The sequence below is a fragment of the Polistes dominula genome, unplaced genomic scaffold, assembly GCF_049000335.1.
Source record: "Polistes dominula isolate Pdom_NZ unplaced genomic scaffold, Pdom_raw_medaka contig_31, whole genome shotgun sequence".
NCBI lineage: Eukaryota > Metazoa > Arthropoda > Insecta > Hymenoptera > Vespidae > Polistes > Polistes dominula.
Genome location: NW_028300925.1, coordinates 5,334,460 through 5,360,767, shown reverse-complemented (window position 1 = coordinate 5,360,767; position 26,308 = coordinate 5,334,460). Strand labels below are relative to the sequence as shown.

At 30.5% G+C, this 26,308-nt stretch overlaps 1 protein-coding gene across 5 annotated transcripts in view; it reads left to right on the top strand.

The window, feature by feature from the left end:
* The window catches only part of slo (calcium-activated potassium channel slo), an 85,905-nt gene that overhangs the window by 27,939 nt on the left and 31,658 nt on the right, over positions 1–26,308 (top strand). For 2 of the 5 annotated variants that reach the window (XM_089170929.1, XM_089170930.1), the window contains exons 6-11: positions 2,767–2,858; positions 10,949–11,059; positions 13,468–13,573; positions 17,013–17,165; positions 17,761–17,916; positions 18,710–18,846. In XM_089170929.1, coding sequence (XP_089027055.1) covers positions 2,767–2,858; positions 10,949–11,059; positions 13,468–13,573; positions 17,013–17,165; positions 17,761–17,916; positions 18,710–18,846 — 755 coding nt within the window. Of the gene's footprint in view, positions 1–2,766; positions 2,859–10,948; positions 11,060–13,467; positions 13,574–17,012; positions 17,166–17,760; positions 17,917–18,709; positions 18,847–23,196; positions 23,310–26,308 lie in introns of all 5 variants that reach the window. The other 3 variants (XM_089170932.1, XM_015334446.2, XM_089170931.1) reach the window with 2 other exon arrangements.

Below are 26,308 nucleotides of genomic sequence, written 5' to 3'. Positions count from 1 at the left end.
CACGTATATTATATATATTATTACTTTGTCATACATAATTCGCCTATATTGTCATATACGTCTTTCGTTTGTAAATTGTATTTTTCTTTTGTGGGTTAACATATAAATTTTTGTGATGAATAAATATATGTATCATATACATTATATACTTACATTCACACAGACACATACACACATACACGTACAGAGAGAGGGGGATTGGTAAATTCTTCAAACAACACTAATTGATCAATAGTTACCTATGTAATTTCGCGAAAGCTCGCGTATGTGTGTTCTTCTCGCGTACGTATTGGAAAAATAATTTCACGGTTGGATCTCTCTCTCTATTCGTAGATGATGTACTCACTTTGTTTTTTTTTTCCTATCGGGCTTACGTTCTCGAAAGGAGGGATTCCCATGATGCACGAAGGGTTGAATATGCACAAAAGTTCGGGAACGTTGTTGTCGATCAAATTGTTGATTACGCTCAGAGGGAACGTCCGTTATTTTTGTTCTATCAACGAATGGGCGATGCAAATAAATTTAAAAAAGAAAGATCGAATTTTTCCATACCGAAATAGAAAATATTTCGGTCGATTCGTAGAACTGGGCCTTACTCCATATATATTTCTATTTTTATATATATGAAAAAAAATAAAAAATAAAATAGAAAAATTATTTGCATAAAAAGAAAATTCTTCGTACCCTTCTTACACACGCGCATACATGAACGGATTATCACAGCCTCAGTAACGATGATCGTGTTGACACGCTAATATTATATGAAATGAAAATAATTAAAAAAAAAATGAGAGAGAAAATGTGTGTAGGAGTCACGTGTGAGCAAATTCTAAACCTTCCGAACTTAAAACAAAAAATTAGAAAAATGTTTTTTTTTTTTTTTGACGAGAAACTAGGAAAACTCCTGACAAAATCCTTTCAAGAATTTATCTATTCTTCGAATAACGTGTAAGATTTTCATTTTTCAATTTAGAAAGATTAATCCGATTAAAGCGAAACGTCGGAAAATTGTAAATAAAACTTTTCAATCGGGTGGGATTAAGTCGCATATCCTTTTGATATTTAAGAAATTATTTGAATAATCGTACTATCTCTCTCTCTCTCTCTCTTTCTCTTTCTTTTTTTTTCTTTCTTTCTTTCTCTCTTTATTTCTCTCTTTCTTTCTCTTTCTTTCTCTTTTCTAATTCTATATACTCGAACGCGTAAGGTCCAGTTCGATCTAACCTTGACCCAGTTCAAGAACTTTACAAAAGTTCGATGCGACGAGCCTCACGATTATATTATGCATTAAAAAGAAAAATTCAAAATCCAAAATTAGTATCGCGACTGTTCCATGGAAAAGATACGAAAAAATAAAATTTAAAAAAAAAAAAACCTGCATGAAAGGATAATTGAAAGACACGAAAGAAGAAAATTGCCACCACTGCTACTACTACTACTATAATTATTTAATAATTATTTATTATTAATTAATTAAATATTTACAAAAAAATATTATTTCACTATATATTACGATGATAATGAAATATATATATATATATATATATATATTATATGATGTCTCAAAGAAAGCAAAAATACCGTGTGGATATTATTATAATATCTACAATTGCAAAGGTATTTTGAAATAGATTATACGTGTCGGCACATATATCTACTTGTAGTTTTCGTTAGGCTTTAGGTGTAGGTGTGTAGGACCTAGGTGTAGGTATATATATAGCCACTACTATTTTTTTTTTTAATATATATATATACATATATATACCCCGCCCTTTTACTTGGAACGTGTTTATATCATTTTCCACGCATTTTACTATAATTGTTCGGGCAGTGGCGCTGATAGCGGTACAGCACTAATAATCGTGTCTCTATGAGTAGCCGCGTTGCCCAGTAGCTGAACCAAAACTTTCTTCTGTTTTTTATATGTAAATGTATGACTCTCCTCGCCCTCGACACTTGAGAGAAAACAAAAAAAAAAGTCGAAGAGAAGGACAGGACGACGGGATTATGTTTATTAAGAAAAAAAAAAATAGAAAAAAATAAACCAAAAAATAATACGAGTAACAAGTAAAAAAAAATCATACGGAGAATAATAAATAATATGTTTAATGTAGAACGTACAATGAAAAACGTTTAGATGCACAGGAATAATAATAATAAAAAAAATATATATATATTATATATTTATATGTAATAAAAAAGAAATAATAATAATAAAAAAAAGAAATATATATATATAACGTTACCGTCGCACGCGACTCGACGGATATGCGCCACTCGATATATTTCCTCTTTTTTTCTCTCTTTTTTTCTCGCTCTCTATTTTTTCTTCTATCTCTTTATGTATTTTTGTTTTTGTTTTTTTTTCTTATTGGGGGTATCTTCTTATCGTCGTTACTATTTCGAAAGAAAGAAAAAGTAGACAAATAAATGAATAAAACGGCCGATGATAAAAAAAAAAATAAGTTACGCGAATGGGGGAAAAAAATCAAGGGAAGCGAGTGGGCGAATTCGTATGAGAGAGGAAATAAAAAAGTACGGAAAAAAAAGTAAAAAGAAAAGAATAGACAAAAAAAAACGACCAAAGCAAATAGACGAAAAAAAAATAAAAATAAAAAAATGAGAAGCGGAAAAAAAAGGAAAAGAAAATATTATAAAAAAAAAGAGAATAAAGACAAACACGAAACACAAAAAAAAATTACAGTCAACCCTGTTACACAAGTGTATTGATGCGAGTGTTGTATTCTGTTCTATCACGCGATGTAGGCCATATTCGCCAGTTGTATCCCCGAGATAATTGACCTGATCGGGACGCGAAACAAGTATGGCGGCACTTTGAAGAACGAGCGAGGTCGCAGGTGAGAGACACTACCAGCCAATTAGCTTTCCCGAGTTGAACCACTTCAAATATCCACTCTTTTCACGAGCCACCATAACCTGATCCAACCTTTCCTCAAACACGAGACAGTATGTATAATACTTTGAAACAAAAACTAAAGGAACAATGTCTGCTTCTCTATTTTCCGATGGATTTAATTCCATCTTTATATAACAATTACACTTTATACAGTTTATACATACATACATTTCTACACGTACGTACACGCGTTTTCGGAACTCTTCATAATCTCATTTTTTTCTAATGTTCTATTTTTTTTTATAAAAATTTGTTGATTCGTAATAATGTTAATTCATTACAAATGCCATTTTCCGTTAACATCGTCATTATAATCGTTTAGATTGAATATTCTGATTTTCCTCTTCGTATCAGCGACACCATCCACTTACCGAGTCTGACTAAATCTTTCATGACAGCCTTCACTTGCTCATCGATCTAACCGTCTGTCGTGTACTCGTTTTCTTCCTTGACTACTTACTTACTAACCCACCTGTTCGCTCGTTTATCTTACTTTATCATGAAAACGGTGTACGCAGTGTATTACTACATACATACATATATATATATATATAAAACAGATACCACCACACGTTTCTCTCCACAGCGACATTTTCGAAAGAACAAAAAGAAGATCAAATATTTTCTTTATTCGAGACAAAGTAAAATTGAACATAAACACAGAACAGAAAACAAACAATCATTATCCTTTATTTAACCAAACGATCCTCTTATCAAACTACCAAGAAATATTCCATCAACTCAATCCATTTCTTCTACTTTTTCTTCTTCTTCTTCTTCTACTACTACTACTTCTTCTTTTTCTTGTTATTATTATTTTATTTTTACTTTATCACTGTATGTGCGCTTAGAAACTATAACGTTAGCATATCACACTGAATCACAGAGTTCCACTTATTTTATCCTACATATTATATCTGCAAGAGACGAGTATCTCTCTCTTTGCAGAATCCATAAAAGGATTCCTATGCTAATCAATGGACATCGTCGTTTGTGAACTCTAATGAACACTCCTATATTTCCTTTCTATCCATTTACCAACTTGTATAACTACCAGTCAGTCTGATTGCCAATGCAGATACATATATATACACACACACATACCTAATCACATCTAGTAAAACGATGTTAGCTTGTTTGTGCACACTAATCGCACTTGGAACAAATACAGCTTTCTTCGGATTTTGTTATCTCTTATAAATATTTCTCTCATTTTCTCTATCTTTTTCTTTCTTTTCATCAATTTATCCGTAAAATAAAAAAAAAGAATTATTTTTTTCTTTATAAAAAAAGAAAAAAACAGTTTAAAAATTGTATTTTTCGCTGAGGCAATTGACTTAATTTTTTTCTTTATAATAGAATTATTGATAACCAAAAAATAGTATAAGTAAAACTCCTTAAGCTCATACGATACCAACAAAATAGACTAAATTAATTATTCAAGAAAAAAAAAAGAAAAGAGAAATGAAGAGAAAATGCTGGTGGCTCAGATTTTGTTTTGTTTTGTTTTTCTATTTTCAAAAGAAAAAAAAATCTCGTTTCTTCCTTCTATTTCTTTCCCTTTTCTTCTTCCTTTTATTAGGGTGTTAGAAGCATACAAACGATACGGTAAGCTTTAGTTGTATTGTGTCATAACAGCCGGAGTTTGGGCTGTATTTTTTCCCGAGTGTAACGAACCAAATGCCGCCGCATGTACATGTCTACCACCCCCCCCCCCACCCTACTCCAACGCTCCCTTTACATTTTAGAAATGAGATTGGGGTCGTACGCATGTTTACAAACCATACCTGTACGCTGCGTACAGTGATGACCCTTAATAGTACGTTCTCGACAAGATTTCATTTTTCCAATGTTTTTTTTTTTCATTTATTATTTCTGTCTACCTCTTTCTTTCTCTCTTTCTCTCTCTTTTTCTCTCTTTCTCTCTCTCAATCTTGTATCATCCCTGAAAGAGAAACGCGAATTTAACGAGAACGTGTTCGAACAAAAATTCTAAAAAGAACCGAATAATAATAATAATAATATCAAAAAATAATATATATATATATATTTTTTTTTTAAAGAAAATGTCATTTTCGTGTCGCGATTTCATTTTTCTTTCTTTTCTTTCTATTTTCTTTAACTTTCTTTTTCCTTATAAAAAATACAGTGACTAAAGTGCAAAAAAAGTAACATAAATTTCTTCGTGATTTTAGATAAACATTAACAATGGATGTTTGTTAACAGCTAACACCGTACACTCGTTCTCATTTGTATACGTGCGCATTTTTTATTAAAGATGTATGTGCATACACGAGAGATATAATGATTTTTCTTGTATTTATTATAATAATTCATTCGGTGTGGAGATTATTTGGTGTTATTAGGAAGAATTTAGTTTTAAAAATTATCAACACTAATGATTTCTCCCTTTTTTCATTTTTTTCTCTCTTTATCTTTCTCTCTTTCTCTCTCTTTCTTTTTTTCTCTCTCTATCTTTCTCTTCTCTCTCTAACTTTCTCTTTCCTTCATCCTCAATCATAAGATCCACCAACGTCATCATCACCTCCACCCCGTCCCAAACTACGTTTTTATTAACCATCGTCAATTAAAACGTGCGAAGGAAGAGATGAAAAAAAAAACCGAACAATTTGTTGCTATAGACTCGTTAATCTGTGTGTGTGTTTATGTGTGTGTGTGTGGAGTGTGCGTGGGCTGTGTGCGTTTGTACGTTCATACACCATCATAATATTATCTTTGTATTCTTGTTGTTGTTCTTGTTGTTGTCATTGTTGTTTACATATATTTATATTATACGTACATATATAGACAACATATATGTATATATAAATATAGCGTAAGTGACGAATTTATCAGTCAAAGGCCGTTTGTTAAATTAATTCATCGAGAACAACGCGAGCTTACCAAATATCACATTATATACATTGTATATATAAATATATTATATATTATATATATTGTATTATATATACGCTAGACACAAAATGGGAAGAAGGATTTTCGCTGATTCTTAAATTTTCTTTTTATTTTATTTTTTTTTCTTCTTGTAATTTTTTCCCTTTTTCTTTTTTTCTTTCTTTTCCTTTAACACAACGCGTAGAACATTTTTCGTTCCGTGGCGAACTTCGTAAAAAATGTGGCTGTAATTTATCGTTAAAAAAGTAATATAAAATATAAAAAACAGAGAACAACGAATACGCGCCAACGGAAAATATATTACATATGTGAATCTCTTTTTTTTATGATTTCTTTTTATTTTTCATCTTTTTCGTACATCTATTGTGTGTTGTATATCACAAAAGTATATAAAAATGGTAAAAAAGTCAACTAAAATTGTACATATTCAACGAGTCTCTCTCTCTCTCTCTCTCTCTGTCTTTCTTTCTTTCTCGGTTAGTTAGAAAATAGAAAAGGAAAAACGAAAAATAAGTAAAAAAAAAAAAAAAAGAGAGAAAGAGACGCGTTAAGTCGTCAACGTCAACAGTGTCACTTTTATCGTCGTCATCTTCGTCGTCGTTACTTGTTCTCCTTCGTCGATGATATTTTATCAATCCTATATCAAACGTCAATTTCTTTTTTTTTTTTTTTTGTTCTTATCGAAAAAGAACGTTTCTCAATAATATATATATATAAGTTTTATTTCCCTCTTGTTTTTTTTTTTCGGTATGACGAACTTATAAATTTTAAAAAGGGAAAGAAAAAGAAAAAGATATTGTAAATAAAATAATACAACTCGCGCGAACACAATTAATTACTTCACACTGTCAATTAATTTCGGTGGAAGAAAAAATTATTTTTGCGCATCGGTGACATACTTTTTTTATTTCCAACTACCACCACTACTACCACCACTACCTTACCGTTACAAAATATCACGTCACCACTATTACTCTACCAATACACTTCTACCATTAGTAAGAAAACGGCGTTATCGTTCTCGTGAATATTATTGTTATTATTATTATTATTATTATTATTATTATTATTTAAATTATTATCGCAATGCAGGGCGAGAAGAAGAAAAAACTAACAAATCGAATCTCAGAAAAGTGTGACTTTAGAGCACGTGAGAGAGAGAGAGAGAGAGAGAGTAATAGTTATAATTTGTTCTCTCTCTCTCCCTCTCTTTCTTTCTTTCTCTCGCACGAACTAGTGTAATATGTCACATACATTATTATACACGCATACACATGTCTTAACATACTTATACATAGAATTTTTAATTTTATTCTATCTCTCTCTCTCTCTCACACACACACACACTCTTGTTCTCTCTCATACTTTTTCTCTCTCTCTCTCTCTCGCTCTCTTTCTTTCTATCTTTATCTTTTTCTCAACTTTCAAAACAATGTTGATGAACTCTCTATCGTTTAATGCGTAATGATTAAACTGAGAAAAAGGGAGAGAGAGAAAAATATAACTTTATTCTCACAATATGATTTACACATACTTACATACGTAAATATAGAGTATGTATCTGTTGTAAATGTAAAATCTGTAAAAAAAAAGCACTGACGTCTAAATACACGAACTAATATACTTACACACAGCGAAACGTCGGCCTCCTATTGTAGAATAGATTTAATAATGGCAGTAGGGCTTATATCGATCACCGCCCAGGCTCACTATGAATTCAATAGCATTGATTTATATTATACTTACTTACATATATATGTATATATATATATATATATATATATATATATATATATATATATATATATTAGTTTATATATTTATCTGTATATATATAATTGTACATAGATCATCTCACTTTTTTATTAAATTCTCTTTTATCAAAATAATCGATTGTTATATAAATCAAGAAATTAAATTCATAATGAGTCAATTTTTTCTCACGTTAATTCTTAGGTAATTACAATTATATACGAACGGTAGTAATTTGTTAACCATTAATTAAGCATGGTAATAAATATTGTCCCTTAAGATCATGGATCTTTTTTTGAAACTTTAATTTTTTTTTCTTTTTTAGATATCGTAATTAATTCATGACACGGATGTGTAAATTTTTTATATAAAACGTAACGAATCCCTTTAATTGCACTAATAATAATAAGCACCACTAAACCTCTTTTTCTTCTTTTTTTTTTCTTTCTTTTCTTTTCTCTCTCTCTCTCTCTCTCTCTCTCTCTCTCTCTCTTTCTCTTTCCACTTTTTCGTAATATCGAATACATCGAGAGTATAAAAAGGAAAGGAAAGAAAAAAGATACACGTCAGCATTTTTAATGATAACACGCACACACGTGGCACGCAAGAGATTAATTATGTATTGTAATTATTATTATTATTATTATTAATTATCCGAATAGCGGCCGAATCTTGTGCTTGAGAATTTATATATATATACGTATTAATACCACCATTATCACAACCACCAGCATTACTACCTGTACTAATATTATAACTATTACCACTACAATTCACTTGTTACTTTAGTGCAAGAAAACAATTTTATTAATATATATATATATATAAAGTATGAGCCTGCATTATTTATTATTATTATTATTATTATACAGCGAATCTTTTGTCCGAATTTCTGGCTACTTTTTCTCTCCTACCGTAATGTATATTGTACATACCTATATATATATAACCTAGAGCACAGATATCTTAACATATAGGTGTGTGTTTAGTTGTCCAATCACGTTAGTCGGCTAAAAAGACATAAGCCGAGTCCCTATCACAAATTATCGGTAAGTTTAGACCATTGTTTGTAATTTTGTGGGTGTGTGTGTATATAGGTATACGTTAAGAAGTTATCCTTATGTGCATATATGTATATGCATATATACATACATGTACATGTATGTGTGCGTACGTAAAATAAAAAATAATAAGACAAGATAAAAAAGAAAAAAAACCGATAAGCGTATTTTGACAACAATTGTTCTGCTGTTGCTGATACTGCTGCAAAATATTCTCCTCCACATTGGCAAAGATAAAGTAAGCATAAAAAGAAGAAAACGCGTAGATACGAACCGTCTCACGCGCATCAATGATTAATTATTTTTTTGTATATTTTGTCAATGATGATCATCGCATAAGACATTTTTATTCTATTTAATTAACATATTTTCTTATATGTATGCGTATGTATATATTTTTTGGATTTTTTTCTTTTTCTTTTAATTAACCGTATCGTTGGCATGGATGACTATACTGTTTGTATCGGGTCACAGACGAATTATCTCGCAAAGACTAAACTGCTTGTACAAAATCACAGACGTATTATACCGCGCTGCGGTACCATTGCCACAGACATATCTCGAGTGCTTCATTATTAGATTAAGAACTTTTATTCAGAAAAGCGGTAATTTTGATAAGGATATATAATAAAGTAAAGCTTTGATTTAAGGATATTTCAAATTTATAAGTTCTCTGTATGGTACCATTCCAAGCAGAGAATTGCACATAACGCGACATCACAATTCTTACAATAATAGCTAATTTCTTTATGAATTGATCTTATTTTGCACCATACACAACGCTTCGTAGGATCAAGTTTTTTTTTGTTAGAGGTTTTTTCTTTTAGAAATATCTGGAATGAAAGCGAAGCGAATAGAAATGATTCCAGTTCAATTTCTGTTGAAAATTATTCTCCGAATTATGGTATTTTTTTAGTAACCCCAATACTATATCTTCTTTTATTTCATGTAAATTGCGAGATAACTCGTCTGTGATCCGATACAAGCAGTTTCCTCATCGCGAGATAACTCGTCTATGCCGACGAAACGGTTAACATAAAGAAGCTACAAATCTTTTATTTTTCTAATTATTTTTCTCTTCTTCGTTGATTTCATCATCGTTCAAAATGGCCGTTCGGAATGAACGAAAAATAATATAGAGAGAAAAAAGTGACGTATCGGTGATCTTCTATGGATTTTTATACATATTTTTCTTTTTTTAAATCTTCATTTATTCTACGTATAAATCTATATAGATATATACATACAAAAAGTATTTTTTTCCCCCGTTTCTTTTTTATCAAATTCAAGGAACAAAATTACGCGCTAAGAAAACGCGTTCTACTCAACATGGCGGCAGGCTAAAATGGTATACGGGTATTAAAGAAAGAAAAACAAAATAGTCTATGATAGATACACAGAGTGTGTAACGTCTGTAAAATGAAATTTTTTGCTAAAAACAATATTTAAAGAAAAATACGAGAAATAAAAATGATAAATGAAAAAAAAAGGAAAGAATAATATTTTCTTATTTCAAAAAAAAAAAAAATAATAATAATAAAACGAAATAAACGCAAAAAAAAAATAAATAAGTAAATAATAAAACGAACGGAAAATAAAAGGAAAAAGAAGTTATCGACTTCACTTTTTTTTCTCTTCTCTCTTCCTGTCGTCTCGTGCACAACGTTTAATTTTGTCCACGTAATAATGAAATTGCATGAGTCTCTATCTCTATCTATCTTTATTTGTCTCTCCCTCTCACATTATCTCTCTCTCTCTCTTTCTCTTCTGTACTTACTTTTCTTTCTCTTTCAATCTCTTTCAACTATTATCTTTTCTCTCTCTCTCTCTCTCTCTCTTTTTCTATCTATCTATATTTCTCTTTCTCTCTCAGTCTATCTGTATCTCTCTGTCTATATCTATCTCTTTATCTTGATCTTTCTCGGAGTAAGACACGTTCCGAGTAGATAGCATAAAAAGAATAAGATGAAGAAGATGTTACGGTGGTAACGGAGAGAGTACGGAAGAAGAGAGCGAAAGAATTGTCGCGCGAACGTCTAGAGTTGATTGATCTCTTTTTTTATATATGTATACGTATATATACATACACACGCATTCAAACATAATGTATATGTATGTACATATATATTAAAAAAACGACGTATGTATGTGATATCTGTATAATATATGTATACATATCCATGTACATTGTTTTAGAGCGTGCACACAGTAGTTGCTTGAAAAATACTTTGATCCTTGAATAAATACGCTTACCCTGTCATCCATTGCGACAGATTTTCTAATATATTTTTTGTGTTGACAGACATATTGTCGTGTGTGGTCATATCACCTACGAATCGGTCTCGCACTTTCTCAAGGACTTCTTACACGAGGATCGCGAGGACGTCGATGTAGAAGTTGTCTTCTTACATAGGTATGAACATCGATAGCAATAAAAAGGAGAAAGAAAGAAAAGAAATGAAAAGATATAGAGGAAAGAGTAAGGACCGAGTTGATAACCCATTCGATCATCGTCTTTTATTTTTTAATCATTATTAATATATATTTTTTTCATTTATATATCCATTTATCTACCTATATATATATAGTATTTTTTTTCTCATAATTATTTTTTCTTTTTCATATTATTTTCATTATTTATTTACTATCGTTCCTATCCTTCTTCTATCGCACGATAATCAATGGAAGTCCTTTATTCTTTATATTTACTTTTTTTTATTTTCTTCAATATAAAATATAAGCTACAAGTATGCGTAAAGATGGCGTCATTAACACAAAATATGTTTTAAGTAAGTCTACTACTGTCATATCACAATCACAAAGCAATCTTACACATTTCACCCCCTTCAATCTTATCTCATTATATATACATATATATATATTACCTTGTTGGTATACGATCATATTTTATATAATTGTTCCATTACGTCATAACCATATGCGATATGGCGACATGGTGGTGAGTATACGTCGCCATACGTTTCAAAATATTCTCTCTCTATTTCTATCTCTCTCTCTTTTTCTATCTATCCCTCTCACTCTCTCTCTCTCACTCTCTCTCTCTTTCTTTTTATATCCCTTTCTCTATCCCTCTCTATCTTTTTCTTTCCTCCGTTCGATAGACACTATTTTTCTGTGACACGATGAAAGGGCGATCAGACGGAATGGATCACATGACTCGTTTAATTTTGCAACGATGAAATCCAACTGAAGAAATGAACGAATAAGAAAATGACAGATAATAATATAAAAGAAAATCAAAGAAAATATACATGGGGAACGTAAACAGGAAACGAGAATACGTCTTTTCGAATTTTCTGGCGTGAGTTGTTTTCTAAAAGAATTCTAATCGATCAAACGAATGAACGAACGAACGAACGAACAAACAAACAAACGACTTTAACGTGCTAGTTCACTCAGAACAGTGTTGTTCTGAAAATGGTTAAAGAAGTCTGATCGCCGTTGTCGTAAGGAGTGATCTGTTTTTTCAGGAAAGAACCAGATCTCGAATTGGAGGGTCTCCTCAAGAGGCATTACACCACCGTGGAGTTTTTTCAGGGCACGATGATGAATGCTGTGGATCTGGAACGCGTCAAGGTATCCTGAACCCTAGAACAACTATACCACACGAACAAATAAAACAAAAAACAAATTATATATACAACAAACCAACAAATGAACTTCCATCAATCTAGCGATACGTATTATATCTCGAAACGAAAGCCCTTCACGCGAGCTTTTTCTTCTTCTTCTTCTTCTTCTTTTTCTTATTCTTTCCTTGCAGCTCTCTTTAGGTTCTTTTAACTCGGCTGGATAATGAGAAAAATACGCGTCATTGAAAATATATTCACATCTATCGTGATCCACGAAACATCGATAGAGAGTATATAATTATCATCTACGTTTGCCTATCTCTATCTCTTTCTCTCTTTCTCTTTTTATCATTGTCATTATCATTATTATCGTTACTAATCTTTCATCATAACTGTTATAACATTATTATTTCTTTTTTCTTATATTTTTTTTAAATTACTCTAATTAATATCTTTACTTTAATTTTTATTATTTATTGAATTATTTCGTTTGTTTTTATATTTGAAATATTTTAATATTATCGACTATACACTAAACGCGCGCGAGCGTACACACATCATATACGCACGCACGCAATATATTATGTAGAATGCAATCGCCTGCGACTGCATGGTATGCTGTATTGAGCTATGAAGCCGAATCAGCGTGCAGTAGAGACTTACTTAGATCTATTTAGCATACATCTCGATCTATCGTCGATAATCAAAATTATACATATATCTATATGTATATATGTATGTATATATATAGATAGAATATCCTTGACCTGATATTAAATAATTTAATTGACAAAAATGATTTCTTTTAATCTTCAATCGTAATCGACAGTGATCGAGAGTGGATGTTAATTTGTATTTACTTTAATATCGCTTTAATTATAATATACTATAATTATATTATTTATTTCATTCATTTAAACATACACATATACGTTTTCATATCGCTATATGTGTATGTAGATTATATATTTATTATCTATTTATATTTATTTATTATATATATTTATATATGTATTATATATAAATATATACAAATAATAAAGAGCAAAGTAAAAAGCACACACAAGTCGGAGATACTTCGGCGAGCTAGGTGCACGTCGATTGGTTCGACGATATATTCTCATACTCGCTGTAAGAGAAAAAGGATGTTTCGCTGAAAATCCAAGGTGAACGTACATTTCTAAAAGAAATATCTATCATTTTGTCTCGGACTCGTGCCACCATTTAGGAAGCCACCAGATCTCGAGCTGGAAGGATTGTTCAAGCGACACTTCACCACCGTGGAGTTCTTTCAGGGGACCATCATGAACCCCATTGACCTACATCGGGTCAAGGTGAGTCTTCGAGGTCACGATTAAGACGTCGATGATACTTGCGTGAAATAATACTTACATTAATTATCGTTATCTCTCTCTCTCTATCTCTCTTTATTCATTTTCTCCTAATGAAAATTTCGCGTTCTCTTTTGTCGAACATTAACGACGATTATTATCTATTTCTATACTTCTACTTGCGCGATATTACAATTTTATCCACAAGATTCCATAAAAAACGTTTTCTTTGAATATTCAAAATAAACAAATTATAATTTATAGGATGGTTGTTGTTTGTGTATCAAGAGTCCCAAAATTTCCAACTATGTCAGCTATAAATATTGATCGTGTCCGCGAAATATTTTTTCTCCCTATTTTTATTCCCTACTCTATTTTTTATCACTTGTTTTGCCTATCTGTCTGTCTTATCGCGCCTGATAAGCTGTCATGCGTGCTTTCATATGTTCTTTGTGTGTGCGTGATAGACAACGCAAAACCATCCAGACAGTACAATATTTTTCCATCATCTTGTATTCTCGAGAGTATATTTAAAAAAGAATAAAAGTATTAACAGAAAAAAAAGGAAGGACCTTTACCCTTTATTTTATTATACAAATGATTCCTCATTTAAAAATAAAACAAGTAACATCCATGTTAATTTTTCCCTTATACATATGTATTTATACGTATACTTTTATACACGTATATAATATACATGAGTATATACATATATATATGCATCTATAGATGCATATTTAATTAATTCCTTCATTAAATGTTCCTCGAAACTTTCACAAAAGAAAGGACGTAAACGTAACCTTCTTATAAAGGTTATGTGTTTCACCCACCGGATAAACCCATACCTGCTATCATCCCGAGTGGGGTAAGTGTTGGGAGATTATTTGGTAGATGCGAAATGGTCACATCGTATTCTCTCTCTCTCTCTCTCCTCTTAATTAATTATTAGAAACATTTAGAACGTTAGTTTATTAATATAATATTATTTATTTTGTATTATATATTAGTAAGGAATTGTTTCATTTTTTCCTATGAAAAAATTTCTATAGGTTTTACGATTACCTCTATCTTTCTCTCTCTCTCTCTCTCTCTTTTTCTGTCTATCTCTCTCTCTCTCTCTCATTATTTTATTATATTATGAACTAGATATATATATATATATATATTAGAGTGGGTAAAAAAAAACAATTATTTTTTTTTTGCAAGTGCCACAAAAAAATGGGTTGCTAGACACTTTAAAAAAAATTCTCACAAAATATGAGCTCTTAATTTTAATAGGAAGATCCTCCGCATCGCAGTTTTTTATTTTTTTCTCAGTCCAATAGAATATAAAATTCGTATCTCATCATTAATTGATTGTACAGAAAAATTTTCTGAAAGAATTTTGTAGGAAATTTAATGCTCTACAAAAAAGGTATCTTATATTTTTTCCGTAAACCTCATCATTTGAATTATATTGAAGATTTAAGTTTGATTATTTTAAGACAAATTTCATTTTTGTTTATGAGTTTTATAACTCGACAATAAATGATTATTAAAAAATGCACAATACAAATTTTTGTAGGAAATTGACTGCTCTATAAAAATGGTGTCTTATGTTTTGGCGATTAAATTAAGCGTTCAAAAGAATTCATTATTCATTATCAATTCGAAATTCGAATTCGAAATTCATTATCAAACTTTCATATGTACTGATTTCTGTCTCTGAATATCTTTTGAACGCTTAATTTAATCGCCAAAACATAAGACACCATTTTTATAGAGCAGTTAATTTTCTACAAAAATTTGTATTGCGCATTTTTTAATAGTCATTTATTGTCGAGTTATAAAATTCATAAACAAAAATGAAATTTATCTTAAAATAATCAAACTTAAATCTTCAATATTATTCAAATGGTGAGGTTTACGGAAAAAATATAAGATACCTTTTTTGTAGAGCATTAAATTTCCTACAAAATTCTTCCAGAAAATTTTTCTGTACAATCAATTAATGATGAGGTATGAATTTTATATTCTATTGGACTGAGAAAAAAATAAAAAACTGCGATGCGGAGGATCTTCCTATTAAAATTAAGAGCTCATATTTGGTGAGAATTTTTTTAAAGTGTATAGCAACCCATTTTTTCGTGGCACTTGTAAAAAAAAAAATAATTGTTTTTTTTTACCCACCCTAATATATATATATATAAATAAATAGATATATAGATATATACATATATACATAATTCATTTTTGCGTTGTAACGTTCTTTTGGCTGCGTTCTTATCTTATTGCGTAATTGATGCTTCGTAGTTTTCGTCGAGCTTTAACTTCAAGTTTATGATAGTTCTCGTTAGTTTGGCATGATAATTAATTCATTCATTCATTAGTTGATACGTGCAGATACACGTGCAACCTGCGACCTACGTTAACCCATCAATCCCTCTCCTGTCTTTCCGAAGATCGGCAAATTTCATACGATCGATCATCATCTGTTTGTCCATTTTTCTTCTCTCTTTCTCTCTCTCTCTCTCTTTTTCTTTCTTTATCTAGATAAATACATTTACATATGACTCAAGAAACGTGTAGTTAGTCTCTCTTTCTCTTTCTGTTTTATTTTTCTTTCATATTTTTCTTCTTTAAATGATTTTTCATGAAACTCACATTTTCATAATGCCTATATCTCTCGGTATGTATGTAAAACACGTTCAATTCTTAAAACATAGTTTTCTTTTATTTCCTACACAATTATATACATTCAGACCACATATAAATCGATTAATCGGGTTTTTACTAATAATTAAATGACTTGAAATCGTTATTAGTAAAATTAAAATGTGTTCTCGTTTGTTTTTTATGACTATTAGCAATAGTTTGTAACGTATCATCAAGCCCGAGTCTTTAGTCACATTAACGCGATGAAACATCTCTTTCTTTTTTCTCTCTTTTTCTTTCTATCACTCTTTCTCTCTCTTTTTCTCTCTCATTCTTTGTCGTTCTTGGTCTTTCTAGTTCGTGTCACTTTTTATTTAACCTGCTCGACTTTTCTCTTCAGACGAGTGTCGTTACTTATGATAAAGAACTCGCAGTTTATTACATATCCTCGGGCGATGATGTTTAATAAGAAACATAATCTCTTTTTTTTGTTTCTTCCTAGTTCTTCTTTTCATTTCATTTTATTATTAATTTTTCGATTTTTATCCAATTCGCGAAGTTTGTCGATCTCGTATTGGGTATTTCATATATTTATTATTATTATTATTATTATTATTTATTAATAATAATAAAGAATTGTTTAATTATTTGTTCGCATTTTTTCGAACGGTTCGTAATGACGAAGGGCAATAATTATCGCTTATGACAATTCGCCTATTTGAAACTATTTCTCTCCCTTTCGTCCCTACCCATTCTCGAATGATGAAACCTCACGAATAGTGCAACACTCCGTTCAAATGATTTTCAGGTCCACGATGCGGACGCGTGTTTGGTTTTGGCAAATAAGTATTGTCAGGACCCGGACGCCGAGGACGCGGCCAACATCATGCGCGTCATCTCCATCAAGAACTATTCGGATGACATTCGTGTCATTATACAGCTAATGCAGTATCACAACAAGGTATCAAAACAAATCAAAATAATGAAATATTATTATTATGAAAAAATCATTTAACACGTTAAACGTCAAAGACTCTTTTGTTATAAGCTTTTTATTCAAGAAAGTCTTAGAGTGGGGTCCCTAAGGACAAGGGAAAAGAGTAAAGGAATAACGTTTGACGTTTGTATCCAAGTAAAAAAGGGATTTCTACAATTTACAATTACAAATAATGTAATTTTAATATAAAAATTATATTAATATATGTATAAATATTAATTTTAATATTAATATTTATTATAATAATTAATATAAATATTAATTATTATATAATAAAATGTTAATATATACTATAAGATTTATTAATAATCTTAATTATACATATATAATATAATTAAAATTATAATTAATAAAAATATATATTTATATAAAAATAGAGCAACAATCCGCACCATAAAAATTAATTCCAATTAATTAAATTTTGTCCGATTAATTAACAATTGGAATCATTTGGAGGCAATTGTATAAAAATTTTTATTTGTTATAAAAAATGAATAAACAGATATTTGATCTGGGACAGATAATATATATATTATATTTTCTATATATTACGTTTTAGGCCTATTTACTAAACATTCCATCGTGGGATTGGAAGCAGGGCGACGATGTAATTTGCCTGGCCGAATTGAAGTTAGGATTTATCGCGCAGTCCTGCCTGGCACCAGGATTCAGCACAATGATGGCTAATCTCTTCGCCATGCGATCCTTCAAGACGGTCAGTAGAAAATCATATGTCATCCCATTGGCAAATTAAATATATTATTTGCCTATTTCCTTTTATTCTATGCATGTGTGCAAGTACGTTACTCGTAAGTTTTTCAGCGTTAGGTCGTTCAATTTTTTTTCTTTTTTTCTCTATTCTTCTCACTCACTCTATTAATTTCTTTCTTCTTCTATCTCTTTCTCTCTCTCTCTCTCTTTCTCCTACTTTTCTATCAATCTATCTGTCTCCCTCTGTCTAATTGACGACGCGAGATTTTTTTTTATTAAGACAACTCTCTTTCGTGCAAAAGTTCAAGAGTGCAAGAGAGCAAAAATCAAAATATCGATTGGAGTTCATTGACTTTACGTACGTTTTTTAAATAATAATCGAATTAATATTTTCCGATTAAAAATAAAACAAAAAAGAAATCAAAATTCATTCAAATCTAGTGAAATTGTGTTACCAATCGATCGAACTATGTTTTTACTTACTTTCCTTTTTTTCTCTTTCTTTTTCTCTATCTCTATCTCTCTTTCTGACACACTCCCCTATCTTTTCTCAATCTTTATAATTTTGTTTTTGTAACTCCTGGCTCGCAAAAAAAAATATTTTATATAACGAAGCATGGCGTCGCCAACGAAAATGAGTACGTACCTTAAGAGACGCGTAAGCGTGAGCTCACGTGTGTTTGTGTGTGTACGTGAATTAACGTCATGTCACACACAACACGTCTAACTTCGTGTCTCGCGTACAACGTGGAAAAATGCGCACAATCCGTACATGCATAGGAGTGTGTGTGATTTAGAAATGGTCGGTTGATTGGTACCAGTCGCCCAATATACAGGCTTGGCAGAATGACTACCTACGTGGAACTGGAATGGAGATGTACACCGAGACACTGAGCCCTACCTTCATTGGAATGCCTTTTGCGAGAGCAACTGAGTAAGTCGGTCCATGACCAATCAAAACAATCCAAAAAAAATTGATACGTGTATCTCTGATTCAAGAGACGAGACCTAATTTATAATTATTAATATTAATCATAATATTATTACTATTCCTTATGTATCTTTTTTCTCTCTTTTTTTTTCATACGATATTAATCAATCGTTTAACTCTCATATTAAAAAAAAAAAAAAAAAAATAATATAAAAAAAGCGAAGTCTTTAACTCATCTAGAACAAACTATCTTTAATCGATCGTGATCTTGATCTCTGCCATTTTATCTTTTACTAACACACCCCATCGCTTTTTGTAATTAACTGTTCATCCCGTTAAATCTTTCTAATCGAGGAATGGATTAATTATACTGTTTGCTATTATTACTCGACAATTTCTGTATAGAAATTAAAATTAAATATATATATATCTTTTTTTTCTATCGTGATTAAAGGTATTTGAAATATTTATATACATTTTTTTTAAAGAATTTTAATATAAAAAAAAATGTAGACATACTAATGCGTTAAAAATATTATTTTATGTTAGAAAATATGACCGTATTTAGGATAAAATCGTATCACTTTATTTTCTAATTGTAAAATATAAATTAGGACTAACAACGTCTATTGTCAGTCTTAGTCGAAAGAAATGCTAATAGCGTCTCGTTTAATTAAAAAATCTTTTTTTCTCGAGTTGTACCATTTGTTTCTCTTTGTTTCTTATTTTTTCTTCTTTTTTTCTTTCTTTCTTTCTTTTTCAACGACCACGACGTTTAGTATAATATAGCTCGTCTCTCTCTCTCTTCATACAAATGTCACTTCTCGTCTTTCTTAAAGAGGAGGGAATTGAAAAAGGGCTCGGATGTCTCTTGAATCGGATAGAAAGCAAGCAACAATAAAATAAACACAGTATAAAAAAAAATAGAAAAAAAGATATAAAAAAGAGATGAAGCTTCGCCTCCGCCTGTCTCTCACTACGCTATATATATATATATATATATATATTATATATACATCTATATCTTATACACGTACACATTATACACACATGAATATGTATATTTATAATTATGACGTAATATGGATATACATGGAACGTGTTTAACTTATATATTGTACAAATTCGTATCTGTGCTACACCTAGTCGATGTAAGCCACCCCTACATCGCTTTAGTAACGTTTTTTCGTACTTTCACCTTTCTTTGCTATATACTACTATTATATATCTATGTATCTATATATATTTATATATCTCTATATATATTTATATATTTATATAGATATATAGATATATAAACACAAATATTATGTTTCTATTTAAATTTACACTTACGTAAATAACCATACACTAAGTTACAGAAATATTCGTACCATTTAGTGCAAATTTAAAAACAATTGATATATCTGTTTGTAATGCAATGTTTTCAAATTTTTATACAAAGAAATATATCTTAGGATTAATAAACTTGTCTATTGATATCAGTTTTATTGATATAAGAGTATTTTATTGTAAGAGAAATATGATTTTACATAAATGAAGAAAATAAATCATCAACTTAAGAAAAATAAGATAATAGATCTTACAAAAGTATATCCATTTCTAAATCATTAAAAAATTCAAAAATTGATCTAGTCAAGTACTACTTAAAAACAAAATTGAGTTATATTATATCAATTTGAAAGTTTAATAATCCTAAATTAGTTTGTGTGCAAATGCACGTTAAAACTTTGCATTATATGTAAATATAAATTATTTAAAATTGACAGTGTAGGCTAGTACGATTATTTCTGCGACTTATTGTTAGTAGATAATATACGTAAAAGATTCGTCGGATCTTAAAAAGCAAGCTTCACTTATCGAGTAAACTCGTCGAGAGAAAAAAAACAGCAAAATAATCTTAACGAACGTATTTTCATTAATTAACGTTATCAGAAATATAATAAGTATTCTTAGAATAAAAACTATATTTCAATTCTATTCTTCATAAAAGAAATTTATTGACGTAGTTCGTCAAATATCAATATTGGCATTTTAAAATGAAACAGATCCAATATCTTTCAGTAAATTATTAATTAACTCGAGATGCTACTATTAAAATTTATTTATTCTTTCAATTATATATACTATATATGTTTATCTTTACACGACTTTTTTAAATCTTCAATTAAAATCGAGTAATCAAATAGATGATTAAACGACAATCACCATGCAATAATAATTACGCATACACGCGTCCCCTAACATTTGAACGCAATTTGATATCGATCTATCGCGTATACAAAATTATATATACGTGTATGCGTGAGTCTACACGGAGATCCAATAATCATACAACTTACCTAACAACCAACAATAATAACAACAAGAAAAACAAGCAACAAATAGGAAGGAGAGGTGTGGTAGTAGTGGATAACGGCGAAGCTGAGTCGATCTCGTTAACGTTCCCCTTATTCCTCCACTTTTTTCAAATGGGTGTGCGCTGCTACGGTTGGTATAAACGATAAACGTGTCTACTACTATGTTCTTTCCAACATGACTATACAACGACACTAACAACGACAACGATGACGACGACGACGAAAACGAGGACTCGCAATCGCCTTTAGGGGAGTCTTCGAGCGTGAAAGGAAAGTGCGCGCGGGCGCACAAGCGTGAAGAACTCCGAGAGAAAGCGGCCTGTGCTTTCGCTCGATACGAATTTCGAGTTGAGAGAGAAAGAGAGAGATAGGGAGAGAGGAACAGACAGACTCCACCGGATGGTAGAAGAAGAAGAAACAATAAAAAAAAGATTATATACGATGATAAGAGAAGGGAGGTTTTTCCTTCCCTCTCTTTCTCTCTCTTTTTCTTTTTTTTTTTCCTTTATTTAAGGTTTTTTTTTCACAACTTATAATCTTTTTTTTCTCTCTCCCTTTCTTTCTCTTTCTGTCTTCTTTTACTTCTTTTTACGAGATTTTCGATGCCTACGAGTTTTTCATTTTTAATTGGAACGATCTAACATGATCGTTCTAACGAAGAAAAATGGAAGGAACTGTATGGAAATCGCGTTAAGTCGAACGATTTCTCTCTCTCTCTCTCTCTCACTCACTCTCTTTCTTTTACTCTTTTTTTTTCCTCTTTCTCTTTCTCTGTCTTTCTCTTTTTATCTTTTCTTTATTTTCTACGAGCTCAGAGTTTTCTTTTATAAAATGTTTTATATATATATATATATGAGAATGACGATAAATATTTGTCGATATTGAAAAAAAATAAATATTTTTTACGAAGGAAAGTTTTCTTCGTCTTAAAAACGCCCTTTTTGCGTTATTTTCTAATCGATATATTGACAAGAATATTTTAGAAATTGTTAGTGATAACGAGAAATATTCTACAATGATGTCAAATTTTCTCCGTTCTCACTGATAATTTCGATATTGGTGTGTGTCAATTAAAATTGAACGAATTATGCATATTGATGATGTATCCGAAAGGATTGTACAACTGAACTGGACTTGATTTTACATGTAAAAATATATAAGTCGATAACAATAGAATAACATATTTTCATTTGAGGCCTTGTTTTTGAGAAAATCGTTCTCGTAGTGTGTTTATCTTTTCAATGACGTATCAATTATAAAAACATTGTCTTTCGTTTACGCTTTCGAATTCATTGTTCTTTGTAATGTTTAACATTTCACCTTCAATCGTTCGACTTATATTTTCCCTTTTAGTGTCGTCTTTTTCTATCAGTCGAACTGCGACGCGTTTCTGTGGCAATTGAATATTTCATACGATACGATTTTCAAATCTTCTTTCATTTGTACAAAAGTGTACAAAAGAACAGAAATTCATTAAGTAAGTATTCTTTTATAATTAAAAATATAAATTATTAATCAGGTAATAACATAAATTATTTAAATTTACAATTATCTTACACGATTTTCTCGAAAACATTTTTTCAAACAAAAAGAATGTTACTCCTTTTTATCGATTTATATACTTATATATAGAATCACCCCTTGTAAACAACACACCCTTGTATAATATGAGTAAGGCCAACATTTATCTATGAATCTATCTTTCTTTTCTCTTTCTTTCTCTCTCTCTCTCTCTCTCTCTTTCTCTTTCGCTGCTGATTTCGAGAAAAGCAAGAGCCATTATTATCGTCTCCCTATATTTTTCTCTAAATTTCCTTGTATTCCTAAAACAACCCTTCGTCCCCTTTATTCCCTTTTTCGGGCCGACCATAAATTTTCTTTAAAAAAAAAAAATGTACGCGATCGTTCTCGTGGCGAGTGCCCCATTCACGTTCTGTACACGGTGCTTCTTGAAAGGTTTGATGACGTGGAGCCTGGTTGGTTGGTGTTTCAGTCTCCGGATACTCAGGCATGGCAGAATGATTACCTGCAAGGCACGGGCTGCGAGATGTACACGGAAACCCTCTCCCCGTCCTTTACCGGGATGACATTTCCCCAAGCCAGCGAGTAAGTTCTCGCTGCCATCAGCTGCAACACTCGCGTGAACATCACCAACGACACATTTCATATACACATACATTTACACACACACGCACAAACGCATAATTTGCATACATATACTTACGGAATGACGACGATGACGACAAATACGAAGACGGCAAATAGACTCGTATAATAACTACGTTTTTTAACTAGTAAAAGAAAACGCTCGATTCGTTGTGTGTTTTTGACTGCTAACGAGTTTAAATTCGCATTAAATTATTTTTTTTATCTTTTCTTCTGATTTTTTTTTTGTTTTTCATTTTTAATTAGATTTAATAACGTCACATGCATACACAGAATACACGCATACACATACGTAAATTTATACATAAACACAGTTTGCAACACTCGACGACATCCGAATGCGATTCTATATTATATCTTTCTTCATATTGTGTAGATTTCTTACATTTTTTATATGTATATTATACTTGTGGATATTTCCATGTTACGATAACAGCAGTGTATCACGTTGGACGGATTATTTAAATGAGAACGTTCAAAAATTGTGTGCGTTGTAGTTGGTTGTGAAGAAAAAAAAATGATTTTTCTCTACTTTTTTTTTCTTCGATATTTTCTTTTTTTTTCACTCTCACACACACACACACAAACGAAGCTTGTTTTATCGTCCCAGAGCATATTTGAACGAGGAGCAAGTTATTTTTTGTCTCCTTGGATCAACAAACATTCTCATTTAAATTAACGTACCTGTGTTGCCTGCGCGGGCCTTCACCTCGACCCTTTTGATTCACGAGTAAACTCTTACAAACGTTTTTTATCTTCTTTTTTTCTTTCTTACTTTTCTCTTCTTTTTTTCTCTCTCTTTCTTTCTCTCTCTCTCTCTCTCTCTCTTTCTCTATCTTTCTCTTTTTCTCTTAATCTTTATCTTTAACTTTATCTCTCTCTCTCTCTCTCTCTCTTTCACTAACTCTATCTATTTTCCTATTTATTTTTATGTAGATGCATTTTGTCTCTCTTATCCTTTTCTTTTGTTTTTTTTTGTTTTTAATAATTGTGTTGTGTTTAGTTTTTATTTATATTTTTTCCTTGGGTATGCCTTTAGGCCTGTTTTCATTTTTTTCGTCTACGAAAATAAATGCTCCGGTCATTTTCTTTTCGAATTTTAAATTTCTTTTTCATTTTTTTTTTTTAATTTTTTAATTTCTTTAAGGAAAATTTTTGTTTTGTTTTTATCATAAATTTTGCACATCCATCTCTCTCTCTCTCTTTTTCTATCTCCTTTTTGGTTTTTGTTTTTTTATTTTGTAATCTAATTTCGATCAGTAGAATTAGATACGAATGAGAACATAGATTCCATTTCGATATTTTATCGACGATTAATTTTTGTATCTTGAATAAATATGTATACCGTGTGCCAATAAATTAGATTTCATAAATAATGTCATCATTTCGTGGAATCTACGTTAATTGCTCGTGAATAAATTTTAGTATTTATTATATATCGTATTTTGCTTAGACGATGAAATTTTTCATGGCACGAAGTATTTTGAGAAATGAGATCGTAGCAATTAGTGAGAGTTGTTATTTCTGTATCTATTTATTTATTTTTTTGTATGCTCTCTTCCCTTTTTTACCATCGAATACGTCAATTTTTATTTTCCAAATAGAAAAGTACTCGATCCCCGAATAGACAAGATAAAACACGGCAAAGTTTTCACGTACAACAAATTTTTCTTTTTAAATTTTACATCTATATATAGATGTAATAATACATATGTATAAATATGTATATTTTAGTTATCCTATTTTTTATGGCATACGTTTAGCGACATATTTGAATTAGTAATGAATTTAACTTTTATATATATATATATTTTTTTTTAAATTTATTTTTTTGTGTCTTTTACATTTCAATGTAACATTATTATTTAATATTGTTTTTGTTAACAAATGCGAACATTTTTCTTCTTCTTCTATTTCTTCTTCTTCTTCTTCTTCTTTTTTTGATACGAGCATGCAAGCTGCTGTTTACTATATATGTAGAGAGTCTCATAAAAGAAACTTTTCGTTGTGACGTGCATCAAATGGATTATGAAATTTATTATTATTCTAATTATTACTCGCTCCTACATATATATATACAATCACGAAAGCCTCGACACCTGAATTTCATTTGATTATTCTTCGAGACGTGATAAAGGAAATAATTAGAATAATTAAAGAAATATCTGAAGAAAAATGAGGAAAAATCAAATTTAGATGTGCAGACAAAAAGAATGTATTTTCGAAAGTCTCATTTCCTTTCTCACGTTTTTCGAGATAAGATTTCTATAAAATAATTTTGTAGAATTTAGAAGGACAGATTTTAGATGGCGAATGCGATGTGTTGCGCTTAGATCATTCAGAATGATTTTCATCGAATCTCAGAGTACTGTGAGAAAGGAGAATTCGCACGAAACGAGCATGTTAATCCGAATATAACAACATTAGTATTGCGACAAATTTATTATTGTCGTTAAATAAAAAAGAAAAAACCCAAACAAACGAGAAAAAAATTTACAAACGACACTTATAGTAAACGCATATCTACTACGTTTTATGTTCTACGTATCTATTCGATATTAGAATACGAGAAAAACATTTCTATCTAGATTTATATACAGGATGGATAAATAAAATTCTATCGTAACAACATTTGTTTCGACAATGGCCAAACGTTATGGATCTACGGACATTCGTATGAATTACTATTCTTTCTTATCTACCATAAGAAAATTCATTTCTCTATCCAGAGACGTAGTAGCTTTGTTTTATCTATACGTACTTCGAACATTTCAAAAGTCGTATGTTTTTTGCTTCGTAAAAATAAACTTTTAGCTCTCCACACAATCATCCAAAAAAAAAAACAACAGCAATCACCAACCTAACCTCCACCGTTTATCATCGACCCAAAATTACTCGTCCTGTATTACCCCATTCTCTGACTCGATATATTCTTAATT